The sequence below is a fragment of the Kwoniella newhampshirensis genome, chromosome 11 (assembly GCF_039105145.1).
Source record: "Kwoniella newhampshirensis strain CBS 13917 chromosome 11, whole genome shotgun sequence".
Classification (NCBI taxonomy): domain Eukaryota; kingdom Fungi; phylum Basidiomycota; class Tremellomycetes; order Tremellales; family Cryptococcaceae; genus Kwoniella; species Kwoniella newhampshirensis.
In genome coordinates this window covers 1,477-19,163 of record NC_089964.1, presented here as the reverse complement: position 1 = coordinate 19,163, position 17,687 = coordinate 1,477, and the positions used below count along the sequence as shown (strand labels likewise).

Sequence of the window (17,687 nt, the reverse complement as noted above, 5' to 3'; positions counted from 1 at the left end):
GAGTCACAGGTTTTTTCTTCTCTTCCCTCTCCTCGGCTAAGAAGCTTCCATTCGTCATACTGCCACCTCACACCTGATAAGAGATAAGACTGACCCACCCCCCCGGTTTTCGAGTGGGAGTATTCTGCACATGTTTCGAATGATTGGATGAGAAGTAAGAAATCTGGAATCATCAGACGGACTAGTGGCGTTTTAGATCCTGACATGTGGGGGAAGGTATGATGTGATTGCCTTCGTATAACGAATTACGTCCGGCATTCTTATCTGAGCTGTACTTTGCGTCGCTCAAATTTTACTTTGTTCCTGCTTCCACTGACGCTGTACGATTGAGAGAGGTCACGGCGGAGCTGGAGGGAAGAGAGGGGGATATGCATACATAAAGAGCGACTCACAGCAATCTTTCTGACCCCCTCTTTCTTCCCTTCCGCAAATTAACATATTCGCTAATCGGAAGCAAAAGCAAGAGCAAAGCAGAACAAGAACACGAACATGTCTTCGAGCATCTTACCTCAAGGAGCGGGGTATGGAGTCGTTGTAAGTTGACTTGACCGCATTGCATGCGATCATGGCTGAGCTGGTGCGACTGTGGCCAGATTGGAATGGGTCTGTTCTTCAGTTTGGTGATGGTTGGGTGAGTCGGTCCAGTGATGATCTATGCCCCAATCACTGACGACAGGACTTGAAAGCATCACCAAAGTACAGACTCGCTACACTTCGCACAAGACATCGTCTGCAGAAGAGTTCAACTCGGCTAGTCGAAGGTGTGTCACCGTTCGGTGTTTCAAAACGTTGCACTGTTGACGCACCCTGTTCAGTGTACCTCCGGGTCTGATCGCAGCTGGTATTGTCAGTGCATGGACATGGGCTGCCACCTTGCTGCAATCCAGCGCGACCGCGTGAGTGGCTTGTTTCTGGGCCAGCCAGTCTCATATGCTGACTGTCTTGCAGATACAAGTTTGGTGTCAGCGGTTCTTGGTGGTGAGTTTCCGCCTTCATACGACCTGAGAAGACCCTCGACTGACGTCCTACAGGTATGCGTCTGGAGCAACGATCCAGGGTGATTATTCTTGTATACTGAGGCTTGATCGATGTACTTATGACTGGATCAGTTCTGCTCTTCGCTATGATCGCAAGTAAACTCAAGCAGCACGCTCCTTACTGCCACACGTGAGTGTCCAGCGGACTCTAGGCCAATGGCGCCCGACACTGACAGCCTTGTAGCTACCTCGAGATCATTCGAGCACGATGGGGTACCGCCGCCCATCTCACTTTCCTCTTCTTCGGTCTCGCAACGAATATCATCGTCTCCAGTGAGTATTTTCCCCACAATGCGTCGTGTCCGTATGATCGTTGACCACCTACTCCCTTTCGCAGCTATGCTTATCCTTGGTGGATCGGCCACCGTCACCGATTTGACCGGAATGAACACTGTCGCGGCGTGTTTCCTGATCCCACTCGGTGTCTCAATCTACGTCCTGACCGGTGGTATGCGAGCGACACTTATCGCCGATTACTCGCACACCTTGGTGCTCTACTGCATCTTGATCGCGTTCGCTCTCAAAGCCTATGGGACTTCGGACCTTATCGGCTCGCCTTCCAAGATGTGGGACTTGTTGGCTCAAGCTTCAGCGGAAAAGCCTATCCCGGGTAACGCGCACGGATCATATCTCACCATGCGATCAAAGAGTGGTTTGATCTTTGGTGTTCTCAACATAGTCGGTGAGGATGATGCGTAGTCTGCCAATCCGAGGCGAGCCAAGTTGACCAAACTATACTTCTCACCATCAGGCAACTTCGGAACCGTCTTCAACGATCAAGCATATTGGCAACGAGCCATCGCATCTCAGCCCAGCACCAGTGTCAAGGCGTTCCTGTGGGGAGGTATCGCATGGTTCGGTATCCCAATGGGTATCGCAACGAGTCTGGGTCTCTCGGCTGTCGCGCTCTCCCACGGATCGAATCCCCTCATCACACTTACTCCCGACGAGGTGTCCGCCGGTCTCCCCGCCGTCAAAGGTGAGTAACTGCAACTGCACCCAGCACCATATCTCAACCTACAGTAAACTCGTCACCACACCCACTCGTCGTGACTATGTCCGTCACAAACATCGTGAAGCCTCACAAGCTGACATGGTTACGTCAGCCGCCGCCGCCATTGGAGGTCAATCAGGAGCCATCGCCATGCTCATCCTTCTCTTCCTTGCCGTCACATCGGCCTGTTCCGCCGAGCAGATTGCCGTTTCCTCGTTGCTCACATACGACGTCTACGGCACCTACGTCAACAAGAACCCCAGCGAGAAGCAGATCCTCTACACCAGTCATCTCTGTATCTTTGGGTACTCGTTGTTCATGGGAGCTATCGCCACGGCGTTCAACTACATTGGTGTCAGTATGGGATACCTCTACGAGTTGATGGGTTGTATCATCGGTTCTGCCGTGGTCCCCATCGCACTGTGTATCACTTGGAAGAGGTGCAATGGTACCGGTGCGATCGTCGGTGCTATCCTCGGTTTCTGTGGGGCCGTTGCTGGTTGGATCGGAATCACTTCGACCCTCAACGACGGTGTCATCAACGTCACCACGACTTTCGGAGACTACGAGATGCTCACAGGTAACTTGTTGGCGATCGGTATCGGCGGTATCATCACCGTCGTATGGTCTTTGGTCAGACCTCAAAACTTCGATTGGGACATCACCAGAGCCATCAACGTCAGAGAGGACTACACCATCACCCAGAACAACCTCCCTGCAGCGCAAGAACAGGACTCGCCAAGCGTCAACGGCGAGGATGAGAAACGAATGCCTCCAGGACAGAAGAACGAAGGGACAAGGGATGGTCAGTCGGTTGAAGAACAGCCAGTTGACTTGTCTTTGGAGAACAAGGCGTTGCAAAAGGCTTTCCGATTCGCTGCCTGGTCAGCTTTGACTCTCGTGGCTGTCCTCATCTTTGTGAGGCAACACCGCCCCGGAATCGTTGTTGGCAGCTGATCTAATATCTTTTCCTGTCCCTCTTTGACACAGATCATCCCTCTTCCGCTCTTCTTCACATCTCATGGTCAGTTTAGTCGCGCAGAGGCTCAGGAAGAATGGTTTAGCTGATATAGATTCCTCCACAGTCTATCCCAAGGGCGGTTTCACAGCTTGGGTCACCGTTTCACTCATTTGGTTGTTCGCCGGTTTGTTGATGGTCGGTGTCTACCCCATGTGGGAGGCAAGGAAGGGTTTGATCAAGGTGAGTGCGAAATCCACCGCATGCCCTTGAATATATGATTGACGAGAGCATGTTTGGATGCAGGTCGCTCGAGGCATTGCTGCGGATCTCTCTCGAAAGAACAAGTAAGGAAAAGAGAGCGATCTGTCGGTATGATACGTTGCACTTGTAGTATCGGGGTGATACGATATCATGCATACATACTGGCTGGTCCACTGCGTCGCATGCGGGTCCATTTGGGATCCGTGATCAAAGACACAGCGAGCACTACGAGTACTGAAAGCACATGTTGCTGTTCCTCACTTTCCCGGAAACGCGAGTAGAGGTTTTGTAATTATTCTGACTCCAACCCTCAATCTAATCTGATATTTGCACTTTTGAACGCTTGACATTTGAGAGAACTCGTTTGATCCTCATCTCATCTTGGTTGTATCGTCCAGTCCCCTTGGTACATTTATCATCCCTCATTGATACCTTCCTCCTGCTTGCAAAGGATGTACGACAGCTTGTCTGAAGTCACCACCGACCATACAAAGCTCCAAAATCTTGCATCAACCCTAGATTCGACATCACCTTTGTCGTCTTCGGTCTCTGTACACCATGATAGTCTCAACCCATCTCGTCCTCCCATCGCTTCCTCCAGCAAACGGGGAGTCTCTTTTTCTTCTTCTGGAGCACCCAGAAGAGCGAAAACAGGATGTATCACCTGTAGATTACGAAAGAAGGTATGCCCAATCTGCCATCTGGGGTTCTGCAGCACACCTGGAGGATGACCAAATCATATCAGAGAGAGATCCACTCACTCATGCACACTTGTAGCGTTGCGACGAGACCAAACCCATCTGTGCAACTTGCTCACGACTCGGAATAGAATGTTTGGGGTACGGAGCCAAGAGACCGGACTGGCTGAGGGAGAAGGACAATGCGGAAAAGGCGAAGTCGCAAATGTAGGTGTCGTAGTTGTACGGTTTGACGTGAAATGCTGACCTCCAGGTCTGCCCAATCCTGTCCCGACGCCCTTGTTCACCTTCTCTATCTCTCTCTCTCATTGTCTCCTTCTGCTGTCCTCATCGCTTTTCAACCACAATGTCTCGATGCTATCCTCTCCCTACGCACAGCAAACAAACTGTCTCCTCGAGACGAGCCAGTCGGACGAAAACGGTGGAATCAGCGGATGTTGACGAGCTCTCGGGTCAATCTGAATCCCACAGAAGCTCGGGAAGCTTCGAGGATTTGAAGCCAGTAGGAAACTTTGGAGGAGAAGGAAGCGGAGATGGACTAGCAGAACCAGCCGCGAGGACGGATAGGCTTGCATGGGGTCATACCGCTATGTCCAGTTCGAGTCCGTCCGAGGCGATATCGTGGGTGCACGCTACGAACCACATTGGCACGCTCGGTACTACCGAGAGCTACTCCGTTACTGCTCGATCTGTTCCCTCCTTCCAAACGACATCAGTCATGGACGCCAGTTCGATGTTGTCCGCCTATGCCATCCCTGCTGGTCCTCCCATCGATGAGCCAGGAATGGACGATTTATGGACCACGTTGTTCGGAGGACCAGAGCCATCTGTGTGGGGCTCTGTTCCTGCACATGCTGCCCCACCTGCTGCAACTCCACCCGGCGAGCTCTCGTACTTGATACCTTCGCCAACGGCCGGACCGTCTATATCGCCGTCGTCCGATCTTTCATATCTTCATCACTATCTCAACAACGTTCTCCCACTCCAATACAAACTCATGGGCATCTCGGTATCTATGGGTGAGTTCGTCACTCCTCTCGCCCTGGCAAGAACCGAGGTCCTGGCAAGTGTATCATCCCTTGCGGCACTCCATATCGCATCCCAAAGAGCCAGACCGCGGATAAAGCATGCTTCCCCATCCTGGGCCAGGCGGACTCGTCGCACCGGGCAGAGCTCCAAAATCTTTGAGGCGAACGACGAGGAAGCTGTCACTGCTACCACATCACACAAGAAGTCAATCGCACGACTCCATTTCCTGTCTCCTCAGGATCTGGTTGCAGAAGAAGTCATCATCCCTGTTGTTTTCGCCATCTCCTACCACCTGTTCTCTGGTGGGACATCGAGGCATCTAACAGAGATACTGGCCGTCAATCAGAGGTGTCTGACGGCTGCCCTCGCGTCTTCTCCGGAATTGTTAGAAGAAGGCTATTCACCGTGGGTTAGACCCAAACCCGAGACAACATTCAAGACTGACACCTGGTTGTCATTGCAGTGCGACAGTACCACAGGGTAGCTTGTGGTCACGTTGTCCTCATCTCTTACAGCATATGATGTGGATCGACATTATTGCTTCGGTATCGTTGAACAAGACATCTCGATTACTACCTGCATATCGAAAACTGCTTGAACATCTTCCTTTCGGCATTGGTACGAGCAGTCGACCTGTCATTCTGATGGACAAGGTTATGGGCTGTGACAGTACCACGGTAGGTACTCTGTCAACTTCTTCAACTCGTTCAGCTGACACAGCACACAGATGCTAGCTCTGGTTGAGACTGTTGCACTCGCAGAATGGCGGCAAGACGCTGAGCATGCTGGAAGTCTATCGGTCAAGGAGCTGCTACGTCGTGCTTCCAAGATCGAGGGGTTGTTGGATGAGAGGCCATGGCGAGAATCGCATCTAAAGCGACCAAAGACGATCGTGCCAGGAGAAGAGGGGCCAAGCAACGATGTTAGAAGACTGATGAGCGATGTCTTTTATGGCGCTGCAAAGGTTTTGTTGGCGTCTGTTGTCAACGGACCTCATCCAGGGGGTGAGTCGGTATGTAACGGCCAGTCAATCGGTGCGCTAATCGCCCCATGCCCAGTCTCGGATGTGGCAGAAGCTGTACAGAGTACTTTGGGAGCATTATATCGTCTCGACTTCGAGTACCCCGAGACAGACATCCATCGCGCCCTTGTCCTTCCCATCACCATCGCCGGAAGTCACGCGGAGAGCGATGCTCAACAAGCTTACTTCAGACAGTGTTTTGAAAGATTGGGGCCGGAAGCGAAAGTATTTGGGAATACGGGATTGGCGTCAGATTTGATGGAGGACGTGTGGAGACGGAGAGCACAGGGTGGTTTGGCTGCAAGGGTATGTTGGAGGGAGACGATGGTGGAAATGGGCTGGGAGAATGGAATCCTGTTGATATAGGTATACAGGAGTTGGCGTACATGTGGTACAAAGATCGTACAAGAAATCTAGTCTATAGTCATCTCAATGTGCTCACAATCGTCTGACGGGTTTTCTCTTCCTCCCCAACCCTTCTATTGCCACGTCTTCATGAGCCCAAGCTGCCTTCTCCGCAAATTCTTTTCCTGCTGCACTTCTCTCTTCGAACAGTTCTTCGAGCACTTCTCTATCTCTACCGAAGCCTTGCGGTTCTCCCCACTGTGTCCAACATGGTACAATACCCTTGAAAGCGTTCCCTTCTTCTCCTGGTATTCCCTCTGTGTCCGGTTCTTTCCCGTGGTTGAAAGCCCCATACCGCTGTTTACAACTGATGGAAGCGATCCTGGCGCGGACGATCGTCGTCCTTCGCGTATTGTGATCGTCCGGAACACCGACCACGGCACACCGATCATAATTGGTCACGACGTTGGTGACTTCTGCGAGACATGATCGCTTTTCTTCATGGTCGGTGATATCGTCTAGGACAACGGCATCGTGGAGATGAAGTGTGGCCGAGCGGTAGTTGAGGGAATGGTCATGAGGTGTAGGGGAGAGTACGATTCCGTCGACTTTGAGAATTGTCAGAGTTCAGTCCAAGTGGGTGTAAAGCGAAAGGACATCGTTGCTCGACTCACCTTTGGTTGTAGTCGCAGTCATGGTATGCCTCCCCTTGCCTATCGCCTCTGCGATTCCAGAATGTTTGTGCCTGCAACGCGCGTCAGCTTGCACTTCAGAATCGATCCTGACTACCTCGGTCGCTACACGCTTTTGGATCGAGCGAAAGTCCTCGCCCAATCGCAGTGGACTCACGTATGTAGATAAACCGCATAATTATCTTTATCATTCTCGTCCTCTCCATCACACAGTATCACCGCGACAAGGGGTATGTTCATCAACGTCTCGCTTCTCCCTTTCCCAGCAACCCCGCCAGCCAAACGCGAATCATCTCCCGGATGTATGAATGCTAGATGAGCGATGGGTGACTGTTGGAAGATCTCTAATGCGGCTCTGAGCGAATACGAGGCGCGTTGGTTGTATAGCCTGACATCGGCAGATGGTTGAGACTGCGTTTCTGACACGGTCATCTTGGGACACAGCGATCCAGCGTCTACCTGTGTTGGTCCTCGTCGCGGTCAGTTTGAACAAGTAGGTAATAGACAGGATGAGAGGAGGAATAAGCAAGCCGAGGAAGAGGAATAAGAAAGTGCTGGGTGATGCATGCATCATGATGGACGTGTTTCTGACTCGAAATCGCTTCCATTGGGGATGAAAACAACGGGAGAGATAAGGGAGACAAGCTTTTTCAACGAACGGCGTTAGAAGGGTTAGAGATAGCAAACGAGCGAGCAGTTACGTAAGTCAGTGACCCAATGAGAAAACGGTCTATTGTCATGGACACGATTGCCATCCCACACGTCGCGGATGCATGTTGATGGGGAGATCGCTTGACTTGTTGCAGAGCCTGAGATCGTTCTGGATGCGAGTACCAGCCTAAGCTAGCCCGTCACTCGTCAGGGTCAACAACATTCCTTGCGTGGACATTGATTATTACCCGAGGAAGAGTGACTCGTGAGTTGTAACTGTTGGAAGGTCGGTAAGGTCAGCGTTGATCCTGAAAGTAGACAAAGCTAGAGATCTTGTCTCGCTCAGAGTCCTCTTGAGCCCGAGATCATAGTCGAGACATGTGCGTGATGATCATAGACATTATTGACAATTCATTATAGTCGGATGAGGAGGCCGAAGCAAAGTTGAAGCAAAGATAACTTCTCTGCGGCCATCTCCACGCTTCTGTCGGTTTAGTCCGAACATTTCTCATTTCTTCGTGTGATTGACAAACAGATCACGTCTTCTGTCGTTGTGAATCGCATCGTTGTGTTTCTCAACATATCCCTTTTGGACAAGATTGACTTACAAAATGGTCCGCTCACAAACGACCGCAGCCCAGTCGTACACGGAGCCAACCGCTTCATCGCACAAGATGAGATCACCGTCGCCCGATGTCACCGTCAACGAGGTGACCGAGACGTCGCCTCTCGTCTCCTCGCCCGACAAACCTCAAAACAAAGGGATTTTCCCTCCTGTCAGAAGAGTCCTGTTCACCTCCTTCCTCTTATCAATGACCTTCGCCCTCACTCAGACATCCTTGATCTACGGATTCCGGGTCATGACCTGCGAGGAATACTACAAAACACACGAATGGACGGGTCCGGAGAACGCCGATCGATGTTCGATCCCCCGCATAGAAGCGGACAGTGCGTCGGCGATCGCGTTGATGAGCACCATGACGACCTCCTCCAGTGAGTAGAGCGGCACGGGGTTTGCGTTTGTATATCATGCAATCGCGCTCACAGAAGATTCTCCATCACAGTGGTCGCAAACCTCTTCGTCACCGGATGGTTCATCAAAAAATATGGGACCAAAGCAGCGATGTTCCAGCAGACATTCTGGGCAGCGCTTCGAAATCTTTGTCAAATCTATTCCATGACCACAGGAGGAGCCGTGGGAATCAGGATCATCCAGGTGACTCAACTGTTCAACATCCTGGGATCAGCAGGTGGATATCAAATCGCCAGTAACGTCTTCGTCTCGTTCTTGGTCACACCGGAGGAGAGGACAAGTATGTTCGGTGTCCTCACCGGGGTCATCATGCTGGGTTCTTCTGGAGGATACACGTGTGAGTTTGGACTGACAACGCGACTCGTCCCCGAGCCGGCTGACGAACGGTAAACAGTTGGAGGTATTCTGTACAACTACTTTGGTCTTCTCGCTCCTTTCCAAGCCGCTTTCGCTTGCTTGTGTTTCTGCACCATCTTTGGTTCTCTTTTCCTCCCATACATCCCGCCAGACCACGGCGAGAAGCCTTCTAACTCGGCGCCGTCAGAGAAGAAGAAGAAGTCGTTCCTCGCGCCGCTCAAGATCTTCATCCCTCAACGAAAGGTGGTGGACGGAACAAAGGGCAAGCTCGATTTCAATCTCTTGCTGCTCGGGTCAGGCGCTTTCTTCAGCGTTCTTGCAACCGGGTATGTCCACATGGGTCTACAGCTTGTTGGCACCGATGTGTTCGGCTTCAGACCAGGTCAGACGGGTGTCATGCTGGTAAGTTGATGTGTCGTCTGGTGGACAATATGCTGACAACCTCCGTACAGTCGATTTTGCTTCTCGTCAAAGCATTCTTCCTCTCTATCTGCTTCCCCAGGATCATCTCGGCCGGTCGAAGATGGGTCTCCCATCGTCCCGATGTCCCCACATCGCCTTCGAGCGAGGAACATCCAGACGAAGCGTCGCAAGCCGAAGAACCAGATGATGTCGGCGCACCGAGACAAGATCAGCCTGTCACTCCGACGGATCTCAAACATGGTTCACAATTCGACCTTCATTTCCTGCGATGGTCAATTTTCACCGACGGCGTTCTCACAGCCCTCCTGACTTTCGCAAGTCATGGTTGGCACTTATATCTTGCCGCTGTTGTGCTTCCTTTCGCAAGTGGGACTGGCTCAGCATGCAAAGGTGTAACGTTGGACTTTGTACCGCCAGAGGAAAGGGCAGATGCCTTGAGCGCCATAGCTCTGGTGGAAAAGATCGGTGAGTTGTTCACAGGAAACTGACTGGAAAGGTCAACCACTCACAAGCCAATCGTTAGCTCAAGTCTCGACTATATCCATTTTCGGGTATGCTTTCGCGTTTCTTAGTGAGAAAGGGAATCCTACTTTGGTCTTCTTGGTCAATGGGGTGAGCGGCAGTCACGTCGATTCCAAGTCACCAGGCAGCTGACAAACACTTCTTAGGCTATTGCGGTTGTGGCATTTATGCTGCTCCTCTTTGTACGCATGCCTAAACCAGAGACGGATAGGATCGTTCTGCCATAGATCTTTCACATGCATGTGAACATATTAGATGAGGTAGTTTGTTGTGTCTGTTTGGCGGCATCACTTCGATAATAGATTATTCATTCAAGGAATCAAACCAGCCATCCTCACAATTGGACAACGAATTGTCCCGATTCTACAAGTCCATCCTCCTGGGCTGCTTGTTTCTTTCCTTTGCCTTGCCACAGCTTGGCGGCATGCATCCAGCCCCCACCCTGCCTTGAATTGCGCCTTTCATACCGATGATCGTGACGGAATCTGACGAGCTCGTCTGGACTCTCCTCGCGGAGGATCTGATTGAGCTTCGGATAATCGGTGATCGGTTCTGCATCAAGGGACAGCTTAGGTGCCAAAGCTTCGAGATCGAGGTAGTGGAGCAGCAGTGGAGATGCAGGTTCCGAGGATGACACAAAATTCATGGGCGCGGACCCGCGATGTGGTGAACCCCTTCCATTCCTGATCCGCTTGGTTGTACGAGGCGGCAACCGATATTCAACCCATTCTTCGTCACGAGCTCCAGTGGGGTCAGATGCGTTTTCCCTCGTGACCACGTCTTCGCACAAGAAGTTGGTGTAGAGAGTGAAACTCAGGGCAGATCGGATGGTTTGGAAGGTTGTCATGAAAGAAGGATAGTCGTTGTATGCCCTGTGCACATAGGGAAAGTTGGAGATAAGCGTAAGATCTCCAAGACAAAATTGCATCACTAGTCACTCACGTCTGCAGGCTTAGTTGAAACGAGTACTCTTCTTTGCCTTCCTCATCGTCTTTCTCAATGTCATATCTCGCCTCCCCGCGACGAATAGGGTGACGATTGCCGGACCAGCTGCTCGAGCTGCCCATAGACTCTGAATGTCGTCTCCGCCGTTCAAGCTCCTCTGCGGACAAGGCTCGTAACATGGAATTAGGTTGTCCGAAATGCGTGACCGGTCTGAATCTGGAAGACGATGAGGACGAGAGCAGAGAGTTGTACTCTTCTTCGGAATCGATGTAGCTGTATATCCAAGTGACATTGGTGATGCTTTTTCGCCTCACGTCAAGGAAAGCTGGGTATTCTGAGCCGTTTCCGGCACGAGTAAGGGTAAGGTTGAGGGTGATGTTCTGACCTATTAATGGGAAGGATTAGTTTCGCTTTCACAAGACCCCGGAGCAGACGTACCTTGCACGACTGTCAAGTCGTCGGATTTGACATGCAGATGGAAATGCGCTAGATTGTCTTTGTCCTAATGCAAGGCTCAGCATTTTGCGATTGACATTCGCCATACTTTGGGAACTCACGCAATCTGGTCGCTTAGGCTCATATCTCATCCAAGAATCGGCTTCATCAACGGTTTCGTTCGACAGCTCGTAGGGTGAATCCAGATCAACAGTCACTGGCCATCTTGGAGTAGCCACGGATGACAACAGCGGTGAGGGCGCTACAGGTGACGGGGCTGGGATGAAGGCGGTCTTTCCCGCTGGAATGTCGAGGACAGTACCGTTCGCCAAATGTACGAGGTGGAAGTATTCCATCTGAGTTTCTGTATGCAATGTCTGTGATTCAGTCAGTAGTGAAACATTCGATAGCGCTTGCAAGATAAGACCCACCTGCTCATCTTCGCCGTACGTGCCGAAAGAAGGTTGATCGTCGATTGGCGGGAACTACGCCGTCAGTACAACGCTTTGTGCATTCAAACTCACATTGGTGTTCGGAACATGAACCTTGAATTCTTGGATTTCGTCGAGACCGTCAAGACCTGATGTCTGACATCAATGACGCGACCAAATTTAGGTGATACTGTGTAACACACCAATAGGAGCCAGGGGTAGTTCCTGGGTGAGATTAAAGACTACTCGTTCTGCGCCATGCACGTCCCAGAGACTAGCATTTCGCATGGCCTTGGCTTGCGACTCGTTTTCAGCTTTCGTCACTGGTTACGGGATCAGACTAGACAACGACCTACTGAAGTTGTTGTATTGAGCTTGATAAGCTTCATTATCGTTCATGAAAGAGATTCCTCCGATCGAGTAGATGTCATTGAGACTTTCTTGGGTTATCGTTCTGGAAGCATTCCAAGCGGGGCGTTTTGGCTTGACCGGGAAATCACTGATATTCTTGGTTCTGAAAATCAAAAGTCCTCAGCATCCACCAATTGGCATGGAACCAATCGTTTCAGCACTCACTTCAATTTGACGATGGCTCTTTCTTTGAAGCGCAAGCCAACGTCCCATTTGACGATATCTCTACAAGCGCTGCCATTAACTGCCAATCGAGCTTCGGCAGGGTGTATCTCCCCCGGAGTCAGGTCCGGTGCACGGACCCATGATCGTACGTCGCATGCCCAATCGACTTCGGACTCGGGAGACGAGGTTGTCTCTATCTTGATGACATCTTGAACAACATCGAGAGACGGGATAAACTCGACTTTGCGGGGTACGTGCACAGCGGTGACACAGACTGCTGCGAAGGACAGCAGAAGTGACCGCATAGTGTTGCCGTACTGTCACGAGTATTGTGGATGCACTTGACAGAGCTGTTGAGTCGAACGTCGAGGTCGATACATGTTGAAAGTAGCAAAGGGATGATGATGATTATACAGTCGCCCGAGGAACAGGAGTTCAAGTGGCGAGGTGATTCCCACGCTTCGCACCGGTGAGACATGGTGGCGTAACCAGAGCATTCAAAAGCTCCGAACTACTCGGGTAATTCAACGGGGGAGGAGTGGGAAATACGACTTTTGATACCTGTCAAGTCTGACTAGACATATCGCTGTCAACCGGACAGATTCATGACGCCCAACAGGAAGGCAACATTCAACTTCTAAGTTCGGCAGGTTGCCTCTGCTTAATAGTAAACGGCATCATCCAAGTTGCCTGACTACCGCGACCCTGAGCCTCTTGGTCATTGCGCCTTTTACACCAATTCAAACACATTGTCAACCTTTGTGTTGACATTTCTCTGTCAAGGGTCCCCATCATGATTCATCTTATCTTCATTGGTGCGATCATCAGCATTGGGCTAGCTCTGACCTTGCGATGGACGGGCATCACCTCACTTGTACCACTTCTACGTCCTTCTTCAATCACCCATGTATCGTTTCCCAGTACTTCCCTGCAAGGGGCGCGGTTCTGGACCGTGTTCATCTACATCATCGCGGCCAGTATCTCTCGGCGACTATCCATATCAGGTCGTAGAAGCCCTTGGAGAATCACTGAGAATGATGCCTCTGAGGCTACATACCGTCTCGATGGACCGACCGTTTCGCTTTCCATGCCGTTCCGCATTCGCCGTGGAGATATCGACAAGTACGCTCGCGCTGTGACCGCGAACCAGGCGACGATAACGCACGAGGAGATCCTTCGTCCACCGCATCTCCACCTGCTCCTTTCAGCTCTCACCGAACCTGCAATGCTCCTTCTGTTATCCACTAGGACATGCCCCATCGACCCCGTTGGCACAGTGAACGTACGCAATCGGTTCGAGCTTACTCGACCTTTGGCGTGTGCCCAACGACTCAAGGATTGTCTGCGAAACGCAGGAGATGGCGGTGGAGATCTCTCGATAATCGCCAGGCTGGATCAGGATGTGAAGAAAGTCAAACGCGGATGGGAATATCGAGTGATCGTGGACCTCCTCGATGAAAAAGGGGAAGATCCTGTTCTCTATCGCCAGATCTTCACCATCCTTCAGTTCCACAAGCACTCATGCTCAACTTCAATATTCGAGACAGAAGTATCGGACACGCCCAAATCACTACTGGAGGTGGGAAAGCTTCATCTCACAGCCAACGATCCGAAGTCCTGGGCTTCTTTCTCCAAAGACTACAACCCGATTCACTTATCCACTCTCGCGGCTAAGCTCTTTGGATTCTCCTCAATCATCGCGCATGGCAATCATGTCGCCGCAAAAGCGGTCCACCATTTCAGTTTGTCAGACCGATTGGAAGACGATAAACAGCAAGAGGAGAGCTGGATGGAGGTGGAATTCAAACGACCGACATTCCTTCCTTGCGAGCTGAAGATTCAGCGCGTTGACGGCCAAAGTAGCTCAGTCGTGCAACTGCAGATCGGGAAGGGAGATAAGATCAATCTGTCTATGAAATTTGCTCACTAAGTCAGAAGCACAGGTAACAGAAGTGGGATGATAGTTTAGCTGAGACTGTGAATGTGAGGGCGAACCTCGAGGTTGTACTGTAGTGTCAGGCAAACGGATATGCATTTACTTCCCATGTCACGGGTGGAGCGATGTAGCTGGTTTATTCATGAAATCACAAGCGTGTGAATCAGGAGCAACGCATGGAACAAGTGGAAACCCATTCACGAGGCCGCAGCAGGATCAGCGTACTGCTTCAGCCATTTGGGCGGTTTCCACATCTTCCCCTTGATCCGTTGTCTCCACTCCTTTTCATACCACTCGGGGAACTTGAACCAGAAGGAGTGCCTCGCCACATCCCCCTTGACGAACCAGACATCTTTGTCCCCCATGCGTCGGCCAAAATCATAACGCACCAAGGCGGTACGTGGATCGCGAGAAGGAGGAGCAGCCTGATAGCCCCATGGTGGTGGCTTATGCGGATCGCAGTAGTCAGGAAGGGATTGGATCGTGAGCGGGGAGCCAGTATCGCTGTCGTGGCCGTGGGGTAGACGACATCGGGGTGCGGAGGGGAGGCAGTACTGGCGATGGCTAGATCAGCATCTTCTGACTTATGGTATCACGCGCTCACCATGATCTCCCCTGTCAGCACATCGTCATCCCAGGAAGCTTCGATATCCTGTCGCGACATCCTACCGATTCCGTCTGCTAGTGTCTTGACCTGAAGCGAATAGTATGTCAGACTGCTTCCCGCGGTAGTCAAAGACGCCCCCCCTTACCAATCCCCAGCTAAAGCCAGTGACCATTCCGGTAAAGTGGTGATGATACGGAGGCCAGCGGTTGAGTGAAGTTCCGAGATAATGGGGGATGTGAGGATCGAGTGTGAGCAGCGTGTCAAGGAATCTGGGGAGGTTGAGTACGGCCTGACAAAAGTCCATGTTAAGTTGCGTTTGGAACAGACCAGGAGAGATACTCACATCATCGTCCACCTTGAATAGCCACCATGCATTCCTACCACCATCCTCTCCATTCCCCACCGCTCGCACCCAGTCAAGGATTTTACCTTCCCTGAGGTTCTCGCCATGAGCGAGATCAAGCCGTATCAGATCTCCGTACAACGCTTGCTCCTCAGCCAACGAAGCCTCCATTTCTTCATCAACCTGTCCATTCTCATTCACTGCGTGACCTAGAACAAACTTGAGCTCGACCAGATGTCGATAAGCTGGAGGAACGTTGAGCAGCGGCGATAATTTTCGGATGAGAAGCCGTTTCTCTTGGGCTGCTGGTTTGACCGTGGAGAAGACGTGGATTTTGGCTACGACAGGACTGATCAATCGATGTGGAAGGGCGTCGTTGGAAGGCTGAAAGAAAGTGACCGAGTGATTATAGACAGGCTTTGAGAGGTCTGGTATAGTCCAGTGTCCCATCCACGGAGCATCGTGTATCTCCTGTATCCATCTCGGCGGATTTTCGACTGGACCCCAATCCCCTGCTGGCAAGACGTATGCCAGGGCAGGATGTATCGAGACACCATAGTTCCAGTACCACCGGCCAAATTGCCCATGCTCCACCTTCCATAGAGAGCAGTAGAGACAGGAAACAAGGACGATCGAGGCGGTGAATATCGAGAGCCTGGGGTATTGGAGGAGTCTGCGTCTGACCGTGTATAGCAGAGGTGCGATCCTCATGATGGGTATCGTTGAAGGTAGAGGAGCGCCGAGCCACACCCTATGCTACCCAGCCGTACCAGTCGTGATCATGCACTGTATGAATGAGTTTTGGAAAGAGACACAAAGTGATGAAGGAAGAATGAAAAGGGTGGTCGAACGGCAGAACGGATTTCGAAGGAGACGGAGTTGTTGAATGAGACGGCGAGAGCGTGTTTCCTGGGCGGCGTTCCATTGCGGGGTGACGAGGGGCTATGCTGTTTTCTCCGTTGATTATAATTTGTGTGATTCAGATGTGTTATAATCGACTGTCCGTCTTGTTGCGAATGGTGGGATTGAATGTCAAAGTATTCCCTACATATCGACAAAGTCGCTGATCCTGTCAACAGAATCGATCAGGAGTCGTCAACGAAGCGAGGGCAACATGTACCAACTCACTCATCCCGTTCTTCGATAGCCGAGGGGAACCCTGAAACAGCGATAGATAGATAGATAGGTAGAATGAGAGATCTGCTTATGTAATGCTAGGACGGAGTGACGATTCCACCAATTCCCGCTTTCGCGTCTCGTGTCAATTCCTTTTGTGTCATCCATCATCCCATCGTCCTACCTTGCTGACAAATCCCGCACGATGCCTGCCGTGAGTTCATGTGCTGTTGCCCTTCATACCAGCGCTCATACCGCCCAGATCAGTACCATCCTGTTCGACTGCGACAACACACTGGTCCTTTCGGAACCCCTTGCATTCGAAGCCTGCGCTGAGCTGTCCAACGCGATCATCTCTGCGTATGCCCCCTCGGTCACTCACCGATATGCCGGTCCAGAACTACAACGTGAATTTGTTGGGAGAAATTTTCGAGGTCTGATCGCTGCGCTGGAGGAAAAACATGGGTTCATCGTGCCCGCTGAAGATCTGGATGGATGGGTCGAAAAGGAGCTTGGAACGACCATCGGAAAGATCAAGGCAGCCGCAGTGCCGTGCGAAGGTGTGATGCCAATACTCGAGTCCTTACGTTCGGAAGGCAAATACAACCTATCTATCGTCAGCTCCAGCGCTCTCCCTCGAGTTCTCGCATCCATCGAGACCACCCACCAAGATGTCTTCTTCCCTCCATCGAACGTCTTCTCTGCTGCATCCATGTCACCCCCAACTACGAAACCCGACCCTGCCGTTTACCTTTACGCATGTCAACAACTCGGTGTCGAGCCAAAGGCTAGCGTCGCCATTGAAGATAGCAAGTCTGGTGCGACAGCCGCGACACGAGCTGGTATCCCCCTGATCGGCTACGTCGGACCGTATCATGACGAAGGGCAAGGGGGAGGTTGACCGGATGGTGCGGGTGTTGACGGAGGAGTGTGGAGCGATCGTGATCATGCATCATTGGAAGGACTTCCGAGAGTGTCTAAGGATTGTAGAGGAAAGGTCGAGTGCTGCTCAATGAGCATTGAAAGGCAAGTTAATATGATTCGAAACGTTCTCTTGCAGCAGCAACCGATACTCCGAGATAGCTATCGTGCTGTGGAAATGACACCTTGAATGCATTTTGCATGGCTCCGTACCTGCAACCGTACGGGTACAATCCTTGGGCGCCCTGACTAATGACAATCCATCGTTTAGGTCAGAGGCTTAGACTAAGCCGTGGAGCCTCCCTCCTCAGTGACTGAGAATTGAATTCGGAATTGAGGGTCAACCATGTCAT

At 51.4% G+C, this 17,687-nt stretch overlaps 8 protein-coding genes across 8 annotated transcripts; 5 read left to right on the top strand and 3 right to left on the bottom strand.

Annotated features, from left to right (window-relative positions):
* Positions 1-489: 489 nt before the first annotated feature.
* Positions 490-3,340, top strand: IAR55_005193 (uncharacterized protein; the record flags this gene model as incomplete). Its single annotated transcript, XM_066948286.1, has 14 exons — positions 490-534; positions 594-631; positions 687-761; positions 816-896; positions 949-978; positions 1,032-1,057; positions 1,110-1,167; positions 1,222-1,310; positions 1,375-1,719; positions 1,789-2,016; positions 2,144-2,949; positions 3,022-3,055; positions 3,117-3,232; positions 3,296-3,340. The coding sequence occupies 14 exons, from the start codon at positions 490-492 to the stop codon at positions 3,338-3,340; spliced, it is 2,016 nt and encodes a 671-aa protein (XP_066800854.1).
* Positions 3,341-3,705: 365 nt separating this feature from the next.
* Positions 3,706-6,367, top strand: IAR55_005192 (uncharacterized protein; the record flags this gene model as incomplete). The annotated part of the gene is made up of 6 exons (XM_066948285.1): positions 3,706-3,936; positions 4,031-4,158; positions 4,330-5,385; positions 5,444-5,657; positions 5,708-5,984; positions 6,039-6,367. 6 exons carry the CDS (start codon positions 3,706-3,708, stop codon positions 6,365-6,367), a joined length of 2,235 nt encoding a protein of 744 aa, XP_066800853.1.
* A 72-nt stretch (positions 6,368-6,439) lies between these two features.
* IAR55_005191 (uncharacterized protein) lies at positions 6,440-7,470 on the bottom strand (the record flags this gene model as incomplete). The annotated part of the gene is made up of 3 exons (XM_066948284.1): positions 6,440-6,954; positions 7,021-7,091; positions 7,196-7,470. The coding sequence occupies 3 exons, from the start codon at positions 7,468-7,470 to the stop codon at positions 6,440-6,442; spliced, it is 861 nt and encodes a 286-aa protein (XP_066800852.1).
* Positions 7,471-8,300: 830 nt separating this feature from the next.
* On the top strand, positions 8,301-10,251 carry IAR55_005190 (uncharacterized protein; the record flags this gene model as incomplete). The annotated part of the gene is made up of 6 exons (XM_066948283.1): positions 8,301-8,682; positions 8,754-9,059; positions 9,117-9,481; positions 9,532-9,967; positions 10,026-10,114; positions 10,171-10,251. The coding sequence occupies 6 exons, from the start codon at positions 8,301-8,303 to the stop codon at positions 10,249-10,251; spliced, it is 1,659 nt and encodes a 552-aa protein (XP_066800851.1).
* Positions 10,252-10,358: 107 nt separating this feature from the next.
* IAR55_005189 (uncharacterized protein) lies at positions 10,359-12,716 on the bottom strand (the record flags this gene model as incomplete). Its single annotated transcript, XM_066948282.1, has 9 exons — positions 10,359-10,896; positions 10,967-11,354; positions 11,408-11,471; positions 11,527-11,781; positions 11,836-11,889; positions 11,944-11,984; positions 12,039-12,131; positions 12,192-12,349; positions 12,412-12,716. The coding sequence occupies 9 exons, from the start codon at positions 12,714-12,716 to the stop codon at positions 10,359-10,361; spliced, it is 1,896 nt and encodes a 631-aa protein (XP_066800850.1).
* A 488-nt stretch (positions 12,717-13,204) lies between these two features.
* IAR55_005188 (uncharacterized protein) lies at positions 13,205-14,341 on the top strand (the record flags this gene model as incomplete). The annotated part of the gene is made up of 1 exon (XM_066948281.1): positions 13,205-14,341. The coding sequence occupies one exon, from the start codon at positions 13,205-13,207 to the stop codon at positions 14,339-14,341; it is 1,137 nt and encodes a 378-aa protein (XP_066800849.1).
* Positions 14,342-14,544: 203 nt separating this feature from the next.
* Positions 14,545-16,008, bottom strand: IAR55_005187 (uncharacterized protein; the record flags this gene model as incomplete). Its single annotated transcript, XM_066948280.1, has 4 exons — positions 14,545-14,901; positions 14,952-15,041; positions 15,100-15,243; positions 15,298-16,008. 4 exons carry the CDS (start codon positions 16,006-16,008, stop codon positions 14,545-14,547), a joined length of 1,302 nt encoding a protein of 433 aa, XP_066800848.1.
* A 610-nt stretch (positions 16,009-16,618) lies between these two features.
* IAR55_005186 (uncharacterized protein) lies at positions 16,619-17,314 on the top strand (the record flags this gene model as incomplete). The annotated part of the gene is made up of 1 exon (XM_066948279.1): positions 16,619-17,314. One exon carries the CDS (start codon positions 16,619-16,621, stop codon positions 17,312-17,314), a length of 696 nt encoding a protein of 231 aa, XP_066800847.1.
* Between the last annotated feature and the right edge of the window lie 373 nt (positions 17,315-17,687).